The sequence below is a fragment of the Aulonocara sp. 'chitande type north' Nkhata Bay genome, linkage group LG4, assembly GCF_057382095.1.
Source record: "Aulonocara sp. 'chitande type north' Nkhata Bay isolate Kocher_YH1m ecotype deep benthic linkage group LG4, A_spYH_male_GT1.1, whole genome shotgun sequence".
Taxonomy (NCBI): domain Eukaryota; kingdom Metazoa; phylum Chordata; class Actinopteri; order Cichliformes; family Cichlidae; genus Aulonocara; species Aulonocara sp. 'chitande type north' Nkhata Bay.
In genome coordinates this window covers 13,191,880-13,212,721 of record NC_141347.1, presented here as the reverse complement: position 1 = coordinate 13,212,721, position 20,842 = coordinate 13,191,880, and the positions used below count along the sequence as shown (strand labels likewise).

General features: G+C 39.0%; 1 protein-coding gene across 2 annotated transcripts; it reads right to left on the bottom strand.

Moving 5' to 3' along the window:
• Positions 1-2,478: 2,478 nt before the first annotated feature.
• Positions 2,479-14,943, bottom strand: kcnj4 (potassium inwardly rectifying channel subfamily J member 4). Of its 2 annotated transcripts, none has more exons than XM_086288531.1 (4): positions 14,727-14,943; positions 12,860-13,172; positions 8,511-8,642; positions 2,479-7,213 (listed from the first exon to the last, which is right to left on the bottom strand). In XM_086288531.1, the coding sequence occupies exons 3-4, from the start codon at positions 8,531-8,533 to the stop codon at positions 5,587-5,589; spliced, it is 1,650 nt and encodes a 549-aa protein (XP_086144657.1). In that variant the 5' UTR covers positions 8,534-8,642; positions 12,860-13,172; positions 14,727-14,943; the 3' UTR covers positions 2,479-5,586. The 2 variants fall into 2 exon arrangements, with proteins under 2 accessions (XP_086144657.1, XP_086144658.1); XM_086288532.1 differs by having other exon boundaries at positions 12,860-13,169.
• Between the last annotated feature and the right edge of the window lie 5,899 nt (positions 14,944-20,842).

The window sequence follows — 20,842 nt, the reverse complement described above, 5'->3', positions numbered from 1 at the left end:
TTGAGAGAAATTATTTAATCAGAAACCCACAAAATGCATTTTGGATATTAGTATATTAACATCAGCTGTGAGGTCTCACAACTCTTAATGTTGTAAGCAGCCCATCAGTGTGACCCCTTTTATTAAGCACCCATATTTGCAGAAATAACTTATGCACTGAGAAGCTGGATTCCCTTTATAGTTACTCATCAAATGTGTAACATTAGGAGGTCTGCTCTGTATTTAGACCTGAAAGACACTACACCCTGCTGAATTGCAAATCAGTGGATCAGTTTTACATCATTAAGACTCCAAAAAGGATATATTTATCTCTCTATGTGATTCTAAATTGGCCATAGTCAGTGTGTAGGACTGATCTTTGACTGTGACTTAAAATCAACTTCCATTGATTGATCGACCAAATGACATCAACATACCATTGCTTGTTTGTGTCATGTTGGATTTTCTGCATTTTTACGTTATCAGAAGCAGTAATTTTGCATAGTTGGATAAGATTCATTGAGAGTTTGCATCTAGACACGCTTGACTAGAAGTGTAAAAGATTGCTGGTACTGCTGTCCATGAAGTTATTAGAAGCCAGTCAGTTTTCTTCCCTCTTTGCACACAATCTTTTCCATCAAACTAGAATGTCACCGATGAAAAAGGTCCAGTCAAGAACAAATTTCTAGTACTTGTCCAGCAGAGGGCGCTGGCTTCCATTGCACAAGAAGTTCCAGTACTTGCATTAATTTTGCAAACTTTCTTGGCTAAATTATCATGAAGTCATCAGATCTGGAAAGTTTGGAAGTCTCCGAGACTAGAATATTTCAAAAGTGTTATGTCTCCATCCTACAATGTTGTTTTGAATTGATCCGATTCCAAAATAGTTTTAAAGCTTTATAAATACATCTGAGAAAACACAGCATATTTATATTTCCTAAATATGTAAGTGACTGAATTTCTGCAGTTTAATCTTCATTTTGACAGCAGACAAACACCTTGCTTCCCAAATCAATCCTTATCCCCTCTTTCCTACATACAGAAATAGGTTGTTATTCCTGCACTATTATTATGTTATTTCTGCCACACAAATGAAATATGACAGATTAAAACGAATAAACAGTAAATACTTTTTTATATAAGTTAAAAAAAAACTACTTTAAGCGTCATCAGTTGAGGTTGTTTCGCTGCTTCCTCTCATCCGTCTGTTACTTTTTTGTTCATCACAATGCATGATGGTATAGTGTCCCTGGACATTGAACAGAGAACTTCAAATATAACCTTAGATCATCTCTTTTAGTCACTAAATACTGCAGATATTTTGAGTTGTCAGAGTTTAGGATTGCACAGGTGTATCGATAATAGCTGAAGTCCACTTGGCCTGCTTTTGTGCAGGATTTCTGTCATAGCTTTACGGGATACTTAAGAGAATCCAGCTATCACTAACTCCACCCGTGCTTTGCATACAGAAACAAAATGTGTGCTTTATATGTGTAAATGACCTATTTTGGATAAAAAATTACCCTTAGGGGTCTTCAGTTGTCAATCTGTTCCTTTGATTCAAACAAATATGCATTTAAAGACAATGATCAGTCTGGTTTGACGTGCTTGCTTTCATTCCGAGTTTCTGCCGATATTCCTTTGATTTTCTTTTGTCTGGTCAAACCATCCATCTCAGAGGAAAACACAACAGACATGTGACTCTGGATGGATGCACACTTTAGAGCCCTTTGAACATTTATCAGTCACTAGGATTGTGCTTTGTAGCACTGAAAGCTAATCATGTGATATGTACCATGGCCTGCTGTGATTACTGTCATTTGAAAATATAGCTGCTTTTTGGGGGGTCAGATATTTTTAATGCAGCAGGAAATGCTGCCGTGAGTTTAAAGCTTGTACCTTTTGAATCATTCAAACATAACTTGTGTCTTCTCATCAGTGAAACCTCTAATGAGGTTCATAAAAGTTTTCCTGTTAATAAAAAACAATCCTATAAAAAGAACCTCACAAGTTTAAAAAAAGACCAAAACCCATCAAAATCTGAGTCACATTTTCTCTCTGTTTATCAAGTGATATGTTATAATGATGATGCTTTCAGCTCTCTGGCACCATTGTGGTGTCCCTTGTGAGATGCCACACCCAGGGCAATGCCCTTTAGTGCAAAAAGGCAGACATTTGAAATTACATCAAACTATCTGAGGCCAAAACTCTTGTTTTTCCAGTGATATATTTCTTTTTTATAGTTTTGCCTTTAAGAAAAACAAAATTATAAATTTAGGTTGCACTTAAAAGCAGCAATACACTTCTCGTGTGATGGAAACGCCTGCAGAGGCATCTAGTGGCTGCGGAGAGGAATGGCAAACAGTGCAGAGGAGTTCAGTGCATACACTAGAAAGGAGTGTGTGTGTGTGTGTGTGTGTGTGTGTGTGTGTGTGTGTGTGTGTGTGTGTGTGTGTGTGTGTGTGTGAGAGAGAGAGAGAGAGAGAGCAGAGAACAGCATTACAGACATAATTACAGAAATATTTATTTGCAACATCAAAAAATGTACAAGAAAGAATAAAGTGCTTTGTACTTCAGGGTTTTTTTTTTGTTTTTTGTTTTTTAAATCTTTTCAGCTTATTTCAGTCTGACAGTAGTTTGCTCAGTGCGTGTGTTAATCCCCAAGGAAGGAATGGAAAATCATTTGATTTCTACAAAGCAGGAAGACTTTATAGCAAAGGATACAAAACACTTACTTGTTAAGTTAACACCCATTCTTGTCAAGTATTACACAATCCAGAACTGACATTGCATAAAGACTTTTATACACTGCCAGTCAAAACCTTGTGAAAAATGTGTTTTCACTTTTTTATTTTTAAAATAACTTAAGAATTTCAGAGTAACTTAAAATTGTATTTTTTTTGCCCATGTTCATGTCAAAATAATCTGTACACAAGTATAGAAATTTAACAACATTTTAATCAGAATCTGATGACATTTAAATATGGAGAACCAAAACCAACAATGTATATGTCTCAATAAATAAATATAAAGTAAAATTTCAGAAATTACACGAACAACCACACTAAAAAAAGTCAGAATCAGAAGTCCAGAACTCCAATTTTACTTGTTTATTGCATCTCGGTGGCTCACCTGTTTTCAGTAACTAAATGAATATGCCATCAAATGTGCCAAATCAGGCACATTTTCATTTAATATGTTAATTTAATTAAGTAATGTTTTGGTCCTCCGTATTTTAAGGTGTCCTTGTCAAATCAAATTCACACAATTGTAAAATTTGAATTTAAGTGTGTTAAATATGCATTTCATATGAATGTTTGAGAAAATTATTATGGATACAGTAATTTCAGTCTTATTTACAAGATGTACCAGGGCAAACAAAAAAACATTTACACCAAAACTTGCACTGTACTGTCAAAAACATTTATAAATATGAATAAACATGATGATAAACGTGAAACTGATATGCACATCAAAGTGTAAGTTATTTAAAAGTCAGTTATGTTTGTATTTTTTATTTTGTCATCCTGCAGTGTTGAATTCATTAAACCATAGTAAGTATTTTACTTTGGCTGGCAGTGTATGTTTGTCAGTTGAGTTGCTTTACATATGCTTTGTATAATCCTAGTTATCTGGATTGAGAATTTTGACAATAAAACATTATGAAAACTAAAACTATTTACTGTTTGTTGCTCAGATGCACATCGTTTCTACATCCAGTCTCTCTCCCACACATTCACATTAATACAAAACAAACACGCCTGCTAGCAGTCAGCAAAAAAAAAAAAATTAAACTCATAAAAGTCTCAATAAACAAAACAAAACAATAAGATAAAATAAAATAAAAACCATCAGACTGAATATTGTAGTCGGTACAGTCTGATTACTGCATGTAAAAGCCATGGGGTAAACATATTACAAATATTTGTTCAGGCCTCAGTCTGAAACTAATTGATGGGAAATATTTGACGATACAATCAGTAAAGTAAATAATGTTTATTTACAGGTATTTTAGTATTTTCCATGGTAAACTTTTATCATCTATCATATCATTTGGCTCTCTCAGCATGCTTTCCCAGTAAATATTGGAAACTTATTTCTCATGTCATCTATCATACAATCATCATGTCAACTTTGTCTGCAACAATTCATAAGACATCAGTAATAATCCCGTCCACCCACATCCAAATACTTATTGCACTTCCTGAGACTGCACAAACAGCCTCCGTCCCTTTGTTTCCTGTTGTGCTTCCTACTATCATAGAGGCAAGTACTGTACACGGGCCACTGTTATCCAACACCACACCTTTCTTTGGCGGACAGTAACAGAGCAAATGTGTTTTGAAGCCGATTCTCAGTATTGATTCTGTAATCACAGCCTGCAACCTCCGCAAGAAACAAACCAAGAAAGAAATCCTCAGAAGGAGCGATCAAGAAATCTGCACAGTAAAAACAAAATCTGTAAAAATACAGTGAAATGTGCTGGTTTAAAATGAAATCATTTTCCATATGAACTTTTTAAGGATTTTTTCCTGTATTTTTTAATCACACAATAATTTTACCAGTTACCAAATACGCAAACCTCCATTAAAAATGTAATGGCAGAAAATTACCAGGACATTTCCCCCTTCTTTTTTTTTTACACAATTTTTTATAGTGTACTCTGCTTTTTAATCATTATCCTAACTTAATAAAGTTATTTTAGTCTTGATACACTAATAAAATTAAGCATTTTAACAAATCAACTTTAAGCTCAAAACTATGTTTTAAACATTAGATTTTAAATCCAGTGACATCCCTCTAAGTTTATCTTAAGGAAACTTTATTACGTTCTTCAGGAAACATCTTCTGTTACACTTAGTGATTGCACTTAGAATTTTTTTTGCTACTGTACAAAATCAAAAAGTTTATCAATAATGTATGCTAAATAACTTATTATAGGGCAGTTTTAGGAAATATACTTGAATGAACGTTTATATAGAAGATTCTCTCCTGTAAATTTCAACATTTGCAGCGCACAAATATTTTCCATTTCAATGTACATTTGTAAGTCAAATATTCTGACTTCTTTCAGCAGTAGAAACAAGCTTCAATACAAATGGGAATATAAAAGACAATGTGGGAAACTATTGCCAGCATGATGATCCACGAACCGGCTGAAGTTTATCGAGCATAAAACTTGAAGAACTTCGGTTCTCTTCATAAAGAGAATTCAAATCAGAATTGCTATTTCTTTCATAAAATATATTGTTTATGTTCACATAGAAATTAAGTTAAGATAAAGAACATTTTAATTATGCAAAATATACATTTCTTAGTCCAAGTTTGTGGGCTTTTCTGCCACTGTGCTTTCCTTTGTCAAATCATAATAAAAGAGCCAAAATCCTGTCGGGAGCCAAAATAAAAAAAGCCAGACTTATTCTGCACAAAGAACCTTTGACAAAAGCTCTAAGAAATTCCATCACAAAACTATTTAGGAAACATTTCGTACTTTTGAGCCACTGAATGTGAATATAAAATAACACTGGAAAGGCAAAAGGGGTATGGGACATGCAGAAAACAGGTCGAGAAACAGGAGGAGCATGGGAGACCATACCCTCCCCCTTCTCACTGAATCTCTTGCTCGCTCTTATAGGTCACTGGATCAAGAGGAATTGCAGTCTGTAAGATATCAAACTCCATCTGGTTATTGTCCATGTCAAGAACACACATGACATTGTGACTGCCTGAAGTCACGGTCGAGTTGTCGTGGAACATATTTTGGAAGTCAACAGAAACTGAAGTCCTTCTCTCCTCTGCCCTCTCCTTCCCTACAATCTGAGAAGAGTCAAATATATCATCCTCTTCCTCCCCACAGCTCAATGCCACCTCGTTCTCATAGCAGAAAGCGTTAAGTGACATGGGGATCAAGTCTTTTGTGGCTCTGCATGCAGACGCAGGAGAAGCAGCGGAAGAAGCCTTGCTCGCAGCTTCATCCAGCTCTTTGGCGCTGAGATGGGGCATTGACGGCACCTCGTATGTCTTGTGAAAGCGTGCGTAGTCTACCTTGTAGCGGTCGCGGTCCTCGTAGATCACAGGCTCAAACCTGTGGCCCCAGAAGATCTCTCTGGAAAGGTAGGAGCTACGGAACTGGGTGGTCATGGCTGTGGCCTCCACCATTCCTTCCAGGATCACAACGACCTCAAAGTCATCTGCCTCCAGATCAGCTCGGCTCAGAGTATACAAGGGGCTATCTTTGTCTATCTCGTGGACTATAACCAGTGGAGATACTAGAAACAGCCTGTCTGTGCCCTCATCATAGCCCACATTGAGGTCCATCTGCTCTAAAGGGATGAATTCGCCCTCAGCTGTGACATACGAACGTATGAGCTGGGCACGGACGTGAGCCTCCACAATGTGGCTCTTCCGCAGGTTCCCCACCCTCCACATGAGGCACAGCTTGCCATCACGCAGCGCAATGACAGCATTTTTGGAGAACATGAGGGTCTGGTTCCTCTTCTTTGGCCGAGCCATCTTGGCCATAATGGTGCCAATCATGAAAGAGTCAATGATGCAGCCTACTATGGACTGTATCACCACTGTTATTACAGCAACAGGGCACTCCTCGGTAACACAGCGCCATCCGTAACCAATAGTAGTTTGGGTCTCCATGGAGAACAGGAGCGCCCCAATAAACCCCTGAACATGAAGTATGCAGGGCATCCTTTGTACTTGCTCTCCAGTTGTATGTCCAGATGTGGCTCCGTGCAGACCTCCAGGTGTCAGTCCATCACCCTTCAGTGTAGGGTGCTCTTCAAAGTCCCCATGTGCCAGGGCAACAGTGTAAAAGATTAAACCAAAAAACAGCCAGGAGACAAGAAAGCTGGTGCAGAATACAGCCAACAGGTATCTCCAGCGGCTGTCCACACAGGTGGTGAAGATGTCAGCTAGAAAGCGCTGCCCCTTTTCTTCCATGTTGGTGAACACAACGTTACATTGTCCATTTTTCTTCACAAATCGGCTCCGTACTTGGTTGGAGCCCCTTGTCAGAACCTTTCCGTTGTAGTTGTTCATCACTCCTTGCTCCGTCGTGCTGGGCACGATAGCGGAGGTTCCTGACCTCCTCCTGTCTTCTCCTTCTGAGGTGCAGGCCAAGTGCAGTCTGAATCTGGGTGAACTGTGGCCGTTATGGAGTCCTAAGCTAGAAATCTTTTGCCTTTCTTCCTCTGGTAAAGTATCAGACACAATGCTGTACCTGTCAGGAAAAAAAGGGACTTGGATTAAAAATTGTATTTTTTTTTCTTTTATTCTTAGTTGATTGTGGCGTACTGTGCAAAACTCTTTTCTTTATCTGTTGCTTCCAATTAGCTCCAGAATTTCCAATTCCAATTTTTGAAGGGGTGTTGAGAAATAGTTCTCTGGGTTTCTGAAGCTCTTTTCAAAGTTTGTCCTTAGACATTGGCTGCTTTTTTTTTACTCATTCTCAGTCCAGTCAGATTGGAAGGTCAGCATCAAGTAACATTTATGACTCCAGTCATAAAACAAAACATATATTGAACTCAGAGTCACAAATGGTCTACTTAAATTGACCAAACTCATCTTCACCTGAGTGTATCAGCATCTCCTTTACATAGAGGATTACCTGCTAGGAAGGTGAGTTCAATTTAGCTGCGTGAGAAGGATCGCTGTCATCACAGATTATAGGATTATACGTGACTCAGTGTCAGTCAGACAAATCATTTTGGGATGGACATGCCTGTACTGTGGGGGCACTTCATCATATGTAAATGAGTGTTAACACTCTATTAATCATTCATTGACCCACTGACACTTGAGAGCTCTGTTTGAGAGATGCTAAGTTTATGTTGACAATGACAAATCGATGTTATGTGTTGTTTTTCTTGGGTGGGGATGTGAGCGGTTGTGGTGCTGGGGGTAAACATCATGCTGATTCGCAAGACACAAAACTGTAAGACAAAATGAAATCCATAAGAACCGCCTTGGTATATTTAAGTCACAACAAGCAGTTAAAGAAGAAAAATAAGGTGTCCGACTATTGATTTACACACAGAATGGAAAAAAATGAACATAGTGCATAGTACATCAAGGCAACCTCCTTCTTCACTGTGCGAGACCTGCTGCAGCTACCTGAAGCCGAGAGCTCTTCATGTGCCGCTGGTCAGGACAGCGTAGGACGGCCTTGGCCTTTTCTAAGGATCTGCTTACTGTAAATATCCCTGAGCTGGTCCTGACTCATCCTGCCAACCCAAATTAACAAGCCCATTCTCACCGGACGGTTGGATACTTCTAAACCAACCAACGTTCAAATTAAAAAAGGATGAAATTGTTTCAGTGAACGCAGCAGTCTTTGATCCTCTACAAATTAGTCAGGAAATAATGAGATGAAGCTGAGAATTCAAAGATAGCTGCCCAAACAGAGCTGATACAGTAATAATGAGATGCTACAATTCCAGCAACACCAAGTAAAACGAGTTCAAAGACCAATGGTCCGCATCAGTAAATTTACATCAGGCTGATATTACTGGGCTCACCTGTTGGCTCTACTTGTTCCCATGGCACCAGTGATCACAGGTAGAGGGCCACAGTGGGAGGCCAAACTGTGTCCTACTCCCAAACATCTGGTCTCTTCACAGCAGGTGGTGTTCAGGCCACTGAAGAGACCCCTGGAAGAAGCATAAAATTCAACAGAAACTGTCATGTGATGGTTGCTGTCTTGCTTTTTTAAACCAACCTCACCACATTTAATATTTTGCATAATAGTAATGCATGAGTGGAAAATCTGAGGAATAGTAGTCTATGCATGGTTTTGGTTTTGTGAGTTAAAATGTGGTTCCCATGAGGATGCATGAGTGTAACAGACAAAGCAAAAAGAAGTCATCTGAAGTTTTAAAGTCTTCTCACTGACAAAGACATCAACCACAGCCTGGCATCGCACACTGAAGAAGGCAGCATATTTTGTTTAATTTAAGGAGCGTTTTCTTTCTTTTTAATTACAGAAAATGGACTGAAACTGAAAACCTGTGCCTTTTTTCCCCAAGACATCCCAGGCTTGTTGTCATTTGCTTTGTTATCAAATGCTAATGCTGATAAAATGCACCTCTACTTCTTTACAATAAAAAAAACTGATTTCTTTTTTCTCTTTTTAAAAGTTTTAGTCCACTTGCAATCACATGAAGGGATCTGTGGCCTATGAACTAAAATGAGTTTGACAGATACTTTGGCAACCTAGCAAAATTACATGTTACAAACCTGATTGCAGCCAGTGTGTTATATTACTGCTACACCCAGACCAAGAGATCAAGGATAGTAGCATGAACTTACCTCCCACCCCTCCAAGACTCACATACCTTACTATGACACAGTTTATTTGCATTTTGTGTTCACCATTGTGCTTTTATTTTCTCAGAAGCTTTTCAGACTTAATGAAATCCAGTCAGACAAGTCATTTGAAATTTTTTGAACAATGCGTTTACTATTAAACTCTCTCTTTGTATCTATTTAGCACATCTGCAATGTCAGAGAGCTGTTTGTGAGACTATTCGTATCTTATGCATCTTTAATTGAAAATAAAAGTTTATGCAGTTATTTGTTTAAGACATATGGGGCCCGATCTAAAGGCGCAAAACTGTCTATATCTGTCTATAGTGTAGCTTATATCGATAATATAACACTATATCGGGCATCAGAATCAAATGCATGTGTTGAGCTGAGTTTTTTTTTTTTATGTGATTTCTAGTTCAAAATATAGTAAAATAAGAGAATAAATTAGCAAAGTGACACTGACTTTTCTTGAATTTTCAGGTGTCACATGAAACTGTATTTTTGTTTCTCTGTAAGACGGGGTCGGAGGCTTTAATCATTTCTCCTAATCAACCAGAGAGTTCACTGGAAACCACATACACATAGAGAAATGTCTGTAAGTGCTGATTGCAGGGATTCGATTTTTAATAAGTAGTGTGTGTCTGCCTCCACTCAGGCTAACTTCCAGCTAACAGCATGATTTTGCAGATCTCCTAGCTTGTGTCTGTTTCAGTGAGCCAGCAGTGTATAAGCTCTAAGGCTTCCCTTTGAGTGCAAAAGGTTTCTAAGCTGTAATGAACAGGAGGGCTGGCAGAGTGCAGGTACCAAAGTGTTGAAGCAGTGATGAGACACACACAATACAAACCAGTTAATGGTCACCACCTAAAACTGGGGATTTTTTTTTCTGATGTCAGTTTCCATAGGAACACATCTCCTCTGGCATTTAGGGGATGGAGGGAAGTGGAGAGAGTCACCAGCTGTGTGTGTGCGTGGAGGGGGGCAGTATACAGTATTAAGTGCTCTTATAAAATGAGTCAGAGAGGGAGGGAGGGGTGGAATGAGAGAAAGGGTGCAAGGGCAGGAACACAACAGCTACATGTGACTTTAAATATGTTTAAATGGGCGCTAAGAGGTGACACTCAGTGCAGGCTTTTGATCTGCATCACTGAGTGAAAACACAAATGAGGACGAGAGGAGCCCTGCAGAGTTTGGATGTTTTACTTTCGCCTGCCTATTTCCCAAATAAGTTCATACTGCACTGAGGGCAATAGAACCACACTGATCACAAAAATATGAATGATAAAATTTCAAAAAGACATATTTTCTCGCATTTTACATTTTTAGCATATGTCTGGAAAATAATCCAGATTAAAACGTTATAAGAAGGAAGAGTCTCTGTTAAAGCTTGTGTATGAGTTGTGCAAATATAGGGTATGTTTATGGTTTCATTTCCTCACATATGAGGATTTAGTTCTCTTTTTTTGCCTTTTTTTAAACATGCAAAATCAAACGTACCTTTTGAATTTAGATTTTTGGTCTAATTACTGTATTCAATTGTAGATTAAGGGTGTCATTATCTGACTCATTCATATTGAAGTAATTTTTGGTTGGAACCCTGCTGTAATTATGAATATATTGTTTGTATATATGTTTGTATATAGCACATTTTGCACATGCAAATGCAGACATGTTGCTTCGCAACTTGGGGACTTTCTGGCTATTAGACTCAGCAAAGATTAAAAAAAGAGGTAAGTGAGCTGGGTGATAAGAAGGAAATTAGGATGCTCAAGTGTTCATTTCCCCGAAAGCTTTTGATAATGGCCCCTGATGAGATAAACGACATTGTCAGCCACTAAGAAAAGTAATATTTTCAGTGCGAATGCCAGAGCTTTATATCAGATGTCAGACATGCTTTATATCAGATACAGCCTCAGATGAAGCAGTCATCATGCACAAGGATCTTGATCGCTGGTCATCATGCGTTGATTGTTGAAAACAGGAAAGTGGCTTCAGTGTCCTTAAAAGACTTTGTGAACAAATGCAAATGACATTGCATATAAATGTTTTCTGCATGAAGACAAAATTAGAAGTAAACTGAAAACTACTCAAATACAACAAGCTAACCTTCAAACTCTGTATATACAGGAACTATTTTTCAATTGTTGCCTTAAACTATCATTTATTTTCACTGTCGTGGAATTTGATTATTCAGGTTTTGATCAATAACTTTGATAATCTTATCAAAAAGACTGTTTTTAGTTAGTCATCCCACTTCTCTTTTCTTCTCTTTCTTCTGTGAAAGCTAATCAATACATACCCTGGTTTCACCTCAGTACCTACAAAGCATCAGCAGTAGCCATGAAGAGAATTATTCCCACGCTATCTTCACATCCCAGACATCCTCCATCTTGGCTTCAATTCAGATTTGTTTGGGTTTTTTTTCCTATTTTGTCCTATTTTAATTTTTGCATAACATATTGTATTTTCTGGTTCACGATTCAGGCCGGTTATACAAACTGACCACATGATCATTTTGCAACACATCGGGTTGAAAGTGATGACAAAGTTTTAAAAGCAGCAATGACACTTAGTCACAGGTCACATTTACCTTGATCCCACCTAACTTCTCTTTATTCTCATGAGCAGATAGAGAAAGGTCACTATGGCGACTGCTCATCTGCAGCAGCTCAAGTCTATTGACCGTTTAAAGTTAGTTGTCTGATATCTCAGTCATGTCTCTGAACAATGTAGTCAGTTTTTTTGGAATAAAATGTCTCACTACAGTTTATTCAATTTAACTGACCTAAAGGATTACCAGCGTTTATTAGCCTGACGAGACTAGGTCACAGTGATGTAATCGAGGATAATTAATCAATTTGTCCTTCATACAAACTAAGAAGTTTTATTTTATATTAAAGTTCCTGCACACTGTTGTCCACATGTTTAGCATTTTCTGCAAAAGAAAATGTGTTTGCATCATTATGAAGATTGTGTCAGAGGATCCCTTCAACTTCTTCCATCTTTGTGGAGCCATCAGTGGATAATTTGTTCCCTTTTCCTTCACTTTACTCTGCAGATGTGGAAGATACAATGAGGCTGTTCCTCTCCTTTTTCTGAAGGCTCCAGAAACAATGATTCCCTTCTGATGAGATTGCATAAAAACATAAGACAGGTGCGTAAGAAGATCAACAGGTGGACAGCATCACTGTCTTCGGGCATATTTATACCTGATGATTCTTGATATGTCTTCATGTGATGCATTTAAGCTTCGCCAGGGTTGTAGAGATTTGCAGTGTTTGAATGACTAGTGTGACCTAACCCTACACAGCAGTTTCCATGATGCCCGAGCTTTGAGTACGTCTGACGCAGTGCTTATTCTGGGTTGATCTCTGCGAAACAGTGCGCTGTCCGCATGCAAAACTAAAAGCTGCTCTTCATGTCTGTCATCAGAGGTTACCAAAGTTCTAAAATACAAGCAAAGTTATCACATAAATGTATTCAAAGTTCGGTTTATCAAACTGTTTTTCAGCAAATCTTTCTGATACTTAAATATTGGCATTTGAGCAGGAGTTACTCTCACCTTGCAAATGATCAGTTGTTTCCTTTCTTTTGCTTGTACTTTTAGTTCGCTCTCACTCTGCGGGGCAAAGCTCCAACGTCCTTAAGTTCATAAGGTGTGTGACAACTTCTTTAATTCTTCCTTTCTTTGAATAGTTTCCTCTAGTTACTCCTTCATCGCTTATTCATCGTTTCATCCCCGCCGTGTCTCTCCTTCAATCCTTTGCTGTCCTCCGCTGCCTCCTTCGCTGATGGTAATCCTGTCTGTGCGCACCCTCCTCTGCTACTGTACTCATACGCCACAGCCTGAAAACGCTGTGTCAATCTCCCCTCTGCTGTGCATGGGGGGAGGGAGGGGGAGGTGGATGGAGAGGAGAGGAGAGGAGAGGAGAGGAGAAAAAAAGCAAAAGAAAGTAAGAGAGGAAGGAGAGGAAATGACACTAAATGGATATCCACTTGGTGTGCTCTCAGCTTGTGTAGGTGTTGAGTAATGCCTGATGTGCCCATGTAAGCAAGCAGGAACTCATTTGAGTCATGATTTCTGAAGTAAGTCTATTCAAGGAACAAAAATGGCAACAGGTGGGAGACAAAAATATGGGCTCTTGGAGATTAAGCAAGTTGCCAACACAGTTTAAAACTGTGCATCACCCTGATGATTACAGGGCTGTTGCCGCAAATTGCACTTTGACGGTAAATGCTTTCCATTTACTCCCGAACAGCTGTGCTAGAGATGTTTTCCAGCTTGTTGTTAACACCTGACAAAGGTTATAACAACAGTGAGCTACGAAAGGCAGAGAGCGCTGGATTTAAGCTTTGAAACTTTGTCCATGTCCCTGTGTTTAGTTTAACTTTAACTGTGATAAAGCAGCAGGCTTCCTCTCACATACTGTGGTCATTCCAGAAGGAGTGCAAATTTGTTACCTAAGTGCTGAAAGTGTTGTTTGACCTGAATCTGAGCAGAATGTGTGATTAATCTCAGTAATATATTGAAAATTCTCATTTTTAAATCATAATTATAATAATAATCATATTTTACTGCAAATCTTTAATTTGATATTCCTGAACTTCCAACTTAATGATGCAGTATGACTGAGCATATGGTGTGTTCACTGTTGGACTAGTATTTCAAAGTAACAATGATCAGCGAGTTAATACAGATACGTCTATACATTTTGTAGCTTTGCCTCTGTACACTATCACAGTGATTGCAGATCAAATAGTCAACGCAGACTTTCAGCTTTAATTCAAAGGGTTTAACAAAACGACTGCATTAACTCATTACTAATAATCGCAGTATCTTAGCTGTTCCTAGGACTGCACTCTTCTGGAAAGAAATCTTGGGTGTTGTTCCTGGGATCTGCTGGAGCCACTCACGCTGCTTGGGGGTCACTGCCCTGAGTGCTCCGATTACCACTGGGGCCACTGTTACATTTACCCTTGACATCTTCTTAAACTCTTCTCTGAGTCCTTGGTACTTCTCCAACTTCTTGTGTTCCCTCTTCCTGATGTTGCTGTCATTCAGTATCGCCACATTTATCACTACAGCCAACTTCCTCTGTTTGTCTACCACCACTATGTCCGATCGGTTAGCTATCACCATTTTGTCTGTCTGCATGTCCACCCTTGGGGGCGTCTCCCATTTTGACCTCGGGACTTCCATGTATGCCCTGCCTGCTAGCATCTTGCACCCTGCTTTATGTGCTGGGTTGTCTCAGGGGCATCTTTACACAGCCTGCACCTGGGGTCTTGCCTGGTGTGATAGATGCTCAGAGCTTGTGCCTGTGCTTCCATGATCAGTGCCTCTGTGCTGTCTTTAAGCCCAGCTTTGTCCAGCCACTGGTTGGATTTCTGGATGTCAGCCACCTCCTCTATCTGCCGGTGATACTTACCATGCAGGGCTCTGTCCTTCCATGATGGTTCCTCCTCTTCCTCCTTTTTCTTGGGTTTCTGCAGCTTGAAGTATTCACTGCGCACACAGTCAGTCGTGGCCATCTTCCTGATGTTCGATGTCTCATCCTGGACTCTGGCCTCCTTCCTTCTGCTTAGTGCACAGCCTCAGGGTCCTGGACTATAAACCATCCATGCATGGTCAGGAGCTTCCTTGCCTGCTGATAGAGATAGTGGCTTCTATCTCCTCCTTTAGCCAACTTATTATCCCTGCAGGGTAACTGATCACGGGCAGAGCTTAGGTGTTGATGGCCCGGATCTTGTTCTTTCCATTCAACTGACTCCTCAGGACTTGCCTGATCCTCTTCAGGTACTTGGTAGTTGCAGCTTTCCTAGCGGCCTCTTCTTGGTTCCCATTTCCCTTAACAGCATGGTCACTTTGTTGGCCTACCACTGTGGTCCAGACAGGAACAATTTAAAATCACATTTCTATTCACATTTGTACAAATATTAATGATCCTCCAAAAATAAATCCGACTTGCCTTACTGAAATGTTATGACTTTTTATAACCAGAACTTCAGTTGTTTTGTTTTTTTCTGCTTCTCAGTGAAATTCTCAATGTCTACTCAGCAGAGTGACTCCTAATTTTCTTCAGACATTCATGATTTCGAAACAGTGAATCATGATGAATTACAGTCATTATGATTCACTGACTGGACACCATAAATGTCTGTACAACATTACATTCTTCCTTTTCTCTACCATGATAATAGGCTATTTATGTTTTTGAGTTGAAAGTCCTAATATTGAACCGACTGTCATGAAATTACAGACAACTACAGGATACTTTGGGATACTTCTGTTTGTGACTACACCTGTAAAACCACTGTTGCTGCAGAGCCTCTGCACCCCTTCAGGAATAATTATAGAGGAGTAAACAGAATATATTTCCTGAAACACAGCAGAGTGGAGTTTCCAAAAATGAAAATGGAAACTAATATAGTTTCAGTCTGAGGGAAGCAGCAGACCTCAAACTCCCCTCAACAGTTTCAATGTACTTTTCAGACCTTCTTTTGTCTGTTTGCACGATTTAAAAGAAAAATCTCAGGAGACGTTTGCTAGTTTAGCTGCCTTCATGCAGAATCCGCATCACTATATCAGATATTAAACTGAGCAAAGCTGTTTCTATGGAAACCTTCTTCCTCCCAGTCCACCTTCACCCTTAGCTCCTCTTTAGGCCCCTCACTCCTCCGTGCTTTTCTCTAAGTCTTGCTCTCCTCCTCTTCTACCTAAATTATAGAGCAGGAGTCAGTGGAGGGGTGCTTCATTTCAAAATCTCCTCCTTTGAATACAGATGTGGGTGTTGCATTTGCTCAGATGAGAAACAAGGAGGAGGATGGAGACATGTTGCTATTAGGAGCAGCGACATAGAGATAAACAGAAGCTGGAGTCAAGGTTTCTAAAGTTAATAGACACAGCGAAAGCAATGAAACATTTCAAAGGCCAGTCTAAGAGGGCAAAGACTAAAACAACAACAAAAAAAACAGGAAAAAAGAAAGTCCAATACACATAAAGTACACAAAAGCTTCACCAAAGGATTATTGCCACACAAGAGCAGGAAAAAGCACCAAGAAACTTGAATGCATTAGCATTAAATGGCAGGCACACATTAACATTCATAATTAGTTTGAATTAGACCACTGTGTAGGTCTGTTCCTTTAAGTATAATGTACTGAAATGCTAATATACACAATATAAATCTAAACCACAAATAAACAAAGTAGAATGGTTTAAACAAGGGGTGTCAATCTAACTTTATACAGTATGCTCCAGTTTGGTTAATTTAAGGGGGCCAGACCAGTTAACTGATGCATAATGACCTACCTTTCTTTTAATGTAAAGGAACACAAGTAAGCATTCACATTTGGTAAGCTCACTATGTACAGCACAAGTGACAAACAGCTGTTTATCTTAGCTGTTTTTTTTTAACTTTCCGTGTGCAGTACTGTACAAAACTCTTGAGCCAAATCTCTTTTTTATATATATTTTGGGAAATAGCTGCAGGCAAAACAGAGTTTGCACAAATTTAACAAGCTTAAAAGTCAATATTTGGTGTGACCACCTTTATTAGCCAACACAGTCTGAACTCTCTTAGGCAGCTTTCGTGTCATTTCTTTAAGAAGTCTTCAGGAATAGTTCTCCGGGTTACTTGAAGGACCTTCAATTCTATTCTTTGGATGTTGGCTGCATTTTTTTTTTATCACTACATGATCACACACTTCATCAATAATTTTGAAGTCCGGGCTCTGGGGAGGCCAATCCATGACTGATGGTGTTCAAGTTTGTGTTTTTTTTTTTTTATCCATGTGTGTTTTTACTGCATTGGCAGTCTGTTAGAGATCAATGTCATGTTGAAATATAAAGCCACTACCAATTAATGGCAGTGCTAATAAATTTAGCTGTATTTTGTGACAGGATATTGCTTGTTTAAGTGCCTACAATTTAAAGGTTATTTATTGGTTTATAGGGTATTTGCTAAGTTGTCTGTTATGTGTAGACACAACATGGGTTCATCTCTTGAGTTGGGAGCTATTTTACGATTTAACAAACAAAAAAGCATATCTCTAAATTGTCAGATACACGAGCTGGAGGTTGAGTGAAAACCAGTGTCCGAAGAAGAACTTTGAAAGACCTGTCTATGTAGTAAACTTAAAAAACAAACAAATATTTAAACATTTAAGACATTAAAATCTCTCTGTAAAATCTCTAGCCTTTGGAGGGCCAGTTCTAGTCCACTACCCGCATGTTTAACAACTCAACTTTAAACCATCCAGTTGGTCTGATCCTTATAAGGTAGAAATACACTGCTATAAATATTTTTTTCGCCCATATTTCAAATAAAAACAAGCTGACAGGAGCCATTGTCATGGAGCATTGATGGTTTTGAACTGGATGCAGTTCTAGTGCAGTAGCTATGTGTGGCGAGAGAAAGAGAGGAGACAGAGGCTTGCAGACAGGATGATCCGACATTCACACCGTCCAGCAGAAGATGACCAGGCAGACAGACTCTCTGGGGCAGACCAGGCTGTGTGTATGTATAAATAGCTATTAATCGGGCCTGGGTGTCAGATTAGTTCCCATAACCTTTTGCTCAGCACACACTTGTTATGGGAGTATGGGTCAGCTCTGTCCAGGGGATGTCCTTTGTGGTACATTTGCTTCTATCATTCAGCCGATGAACATTCATCAATGTGTTTATAAGACTGGAACTAATGGACTAATATAGCATACATTAAGTTTTCTTCCATTTCTCCTTTAATTTGCTCATTGAGAACTTTTGCTTTCTCGTGTTTCAGATTTTTAAATATGTGCGTGCCTCTGCTTGAGGATAACCAAATCAGAAAAAACAACCAGTGCCTCTGTGCTGGATGCTTCTGGGGTATATAAAGAAGCTATGTACTTTTCGTTGGTGTCCGTCGCCCCCTCATTTCTCTGCACCACCACTGATGTACTCTAAGTAGGCTGGAAGCATTTCCTGAGTAATCTAGGAGGTCTATATCACATGAAAATGAGAGGAGGATGTTGGGTAGCGTGATGTACGCAAGGCCAGAATTCGGCTTCAGTTTGTAGGTTACGGTCAGAGGGAGGAGGTGGAGATTTTGTGGGATCATGTGGGATCAGAAACGCGGGATGGTGAGAAACAGTGTGTCAGTGATTCAGTGATACAGCTTTCCTCAGAATTAGGAGGAAAGGGGGCCAGGGTGAGGAACTGTCAGAAAGCAGTGAACACACAAAGAGGGTGGAGAATATTTTAAAACACTGATAAGTAAGAGTAAAATGTTTCAGGTCACTTTACAATCTAGTCCGGTTCTTTAGCCAAATAAAAAGAAAGCACAAACATTGCTTCTTGGTGAACAGCCTAAAGCCCGGTGTCAAAGCTGCCCACTCATCTTCACTTCATGTTCATGAGACATATACAGTTCTGAAGCAGACAGACTCCTCATCTGCAAAAGGATGAACACCGTTGGCACAGACTTAAACAGCCCTGAAGTGCTTTACACATTTCAGTGTTTCATAAGTTGGTAATTATTTGTTTTGTGTTCCATTGTGTGCCAAACTGAGCTGACATTTAGTTATGAGGCATTAGCCTTTTTCTTTTGTATCTGAATTTCTTTAGAAAACACAAAGAGAAAAACACAGTGCAACTCTAGAAGACCGAAAAATACATTTTTCATGTTTCCAAATTATTTCTTGCCAACTGTGAAACAGAAGTGGGAATCAGAGCTATTTTTTGCAGGGTACATTTGCTCACTCATTTTTTTTATTGTTAAAAAATATCATATAATAGTTTAGTAATCTTTTTTTTTCATCTTGAGTTTTATTGAAAGCTTTTATGGGGTTTTTGTGATATCAGTGGTACAGTCATGTGAAAACAAAAGCTTTCACAGGACTAGGTGAAAAAAAGTAGGTGAAAAACTAAGTGTACACTTGCTGCTTCTATAGGAATTAAGAGGTTAAGCAGCAGCCAGGAGGTGCTAATCAAATCCACTTGATTCACTGATCATCCAAAAGTGGGAGTACCTCTACAAAAGCAGAGGTTTTGGGAGTTTGCTGAGCATTCGGGTGTGTTAACTTGCAACTATGCAACTATCTTTGCAGGAGTGGACATTCAACACAAAGTCAGACAATACAAGGTTCAGAGATGCTGCAGAAACCCACGAGCACCACAAACTCCACAGCCCTCAGTTAGCATGTTAAATGTTAAAGTTCATCACGATGCAAAACACTAAAAAACTTGCTGCAAGGAGAAAGCTTCTTCTCACTAAAAAGAACATGTCAGTACAGCTCAGGTTTGCACAGCAACATTTAAATAAGCCATGAGACTTCTAGAACAATGTCTTTAGGACAGACAACACCGAATTGGAGATGTTTTCCCACAATGAACAGCACCATGTTTAATTAATATCAGCACAGACCCCCTCAAACCATCAAACACCGTGGTAGTGGTGGTGGTGGTGATAGAGGGATGTTCATATGGGCTTGTTTTTCATTCGTAGCATCTGGGTGCCCTGGAATCATGGAGTTGACCATAAACTTCTCAGAATATGTAATAAATATTGTCTAATGTGAATCCATCTGTCCAATGCATGTATTTGTACACTAGCTTTTAAATGGGTAAGTCATATGATTTATTATTATAGATCCACTGGTGAAGTTAATAAAAGACAACAAGCAAAATAATGCAGTTTGTTTGGAAAACACATTTCAGACAACCAGGAGATTCATTCAAACAAATTAAAAGGAAAACCATTTTAAATAACACCATTAAATACATTTAATTATCCTATAGAGAAGTCGTGGCTCATTAATTTTCCCCAAGGAAACACAATTATGGCCTAATTGGAGCATCTATTCTTACCAGCAGCACTTTATAAAGAGACAAAATTAGTCCTGAGCAACTAAACTGAGTTTAGTTTGTTGGAGCAGCCCTCCACAACAGTGCCAGTTTCTCATCTGGTAATTTTAATTCCCCACCTATGCTTTAGAGCAGGAATATCAGAATGATTTTACAATGGGCTACATACAGCCCTGTTTGATCTTAAGTGGGCCAGATCAGCGAAACTCCCTTTCCTGCAAGTGTAAATAAGTTTAACCAATCCATGAGATATCCTAATATAAGAAATAAATTTTAACAATGCATCTCAGTTTTTCCCAGCGATAAAGAAATGCTGCCGAACTCACTGCCCAAAAGAACAAAAAACAAATCTCCGGAAAGTTGTACAGTAGATAATGAAAAAAAAAAACTGTACTTTTTCATATAATTGTTTATGTATTACTTAATTAATTACTGTGTTTTAGTATGAATGACCATGAAGGAGGTTATTCTGTAGGAAAAGCTGTAACAGTTAATAACAGACAGTAAGTCCCAAATTTGCCCTCCTTCACATTTTCCAAAGCTGGGCACCAGTGTCTGACACTCCTGCTCTCGAGGGACCATTTCCAATAACGAAACACCATATAGATAGGTAGATAAGTAGTTTGTCGCCATCTGCTGTGAAATCAGTGCATTGCAGGATGTCTTCCATCAAGTTCGCCATAGAAAGTCGGTCATTACCG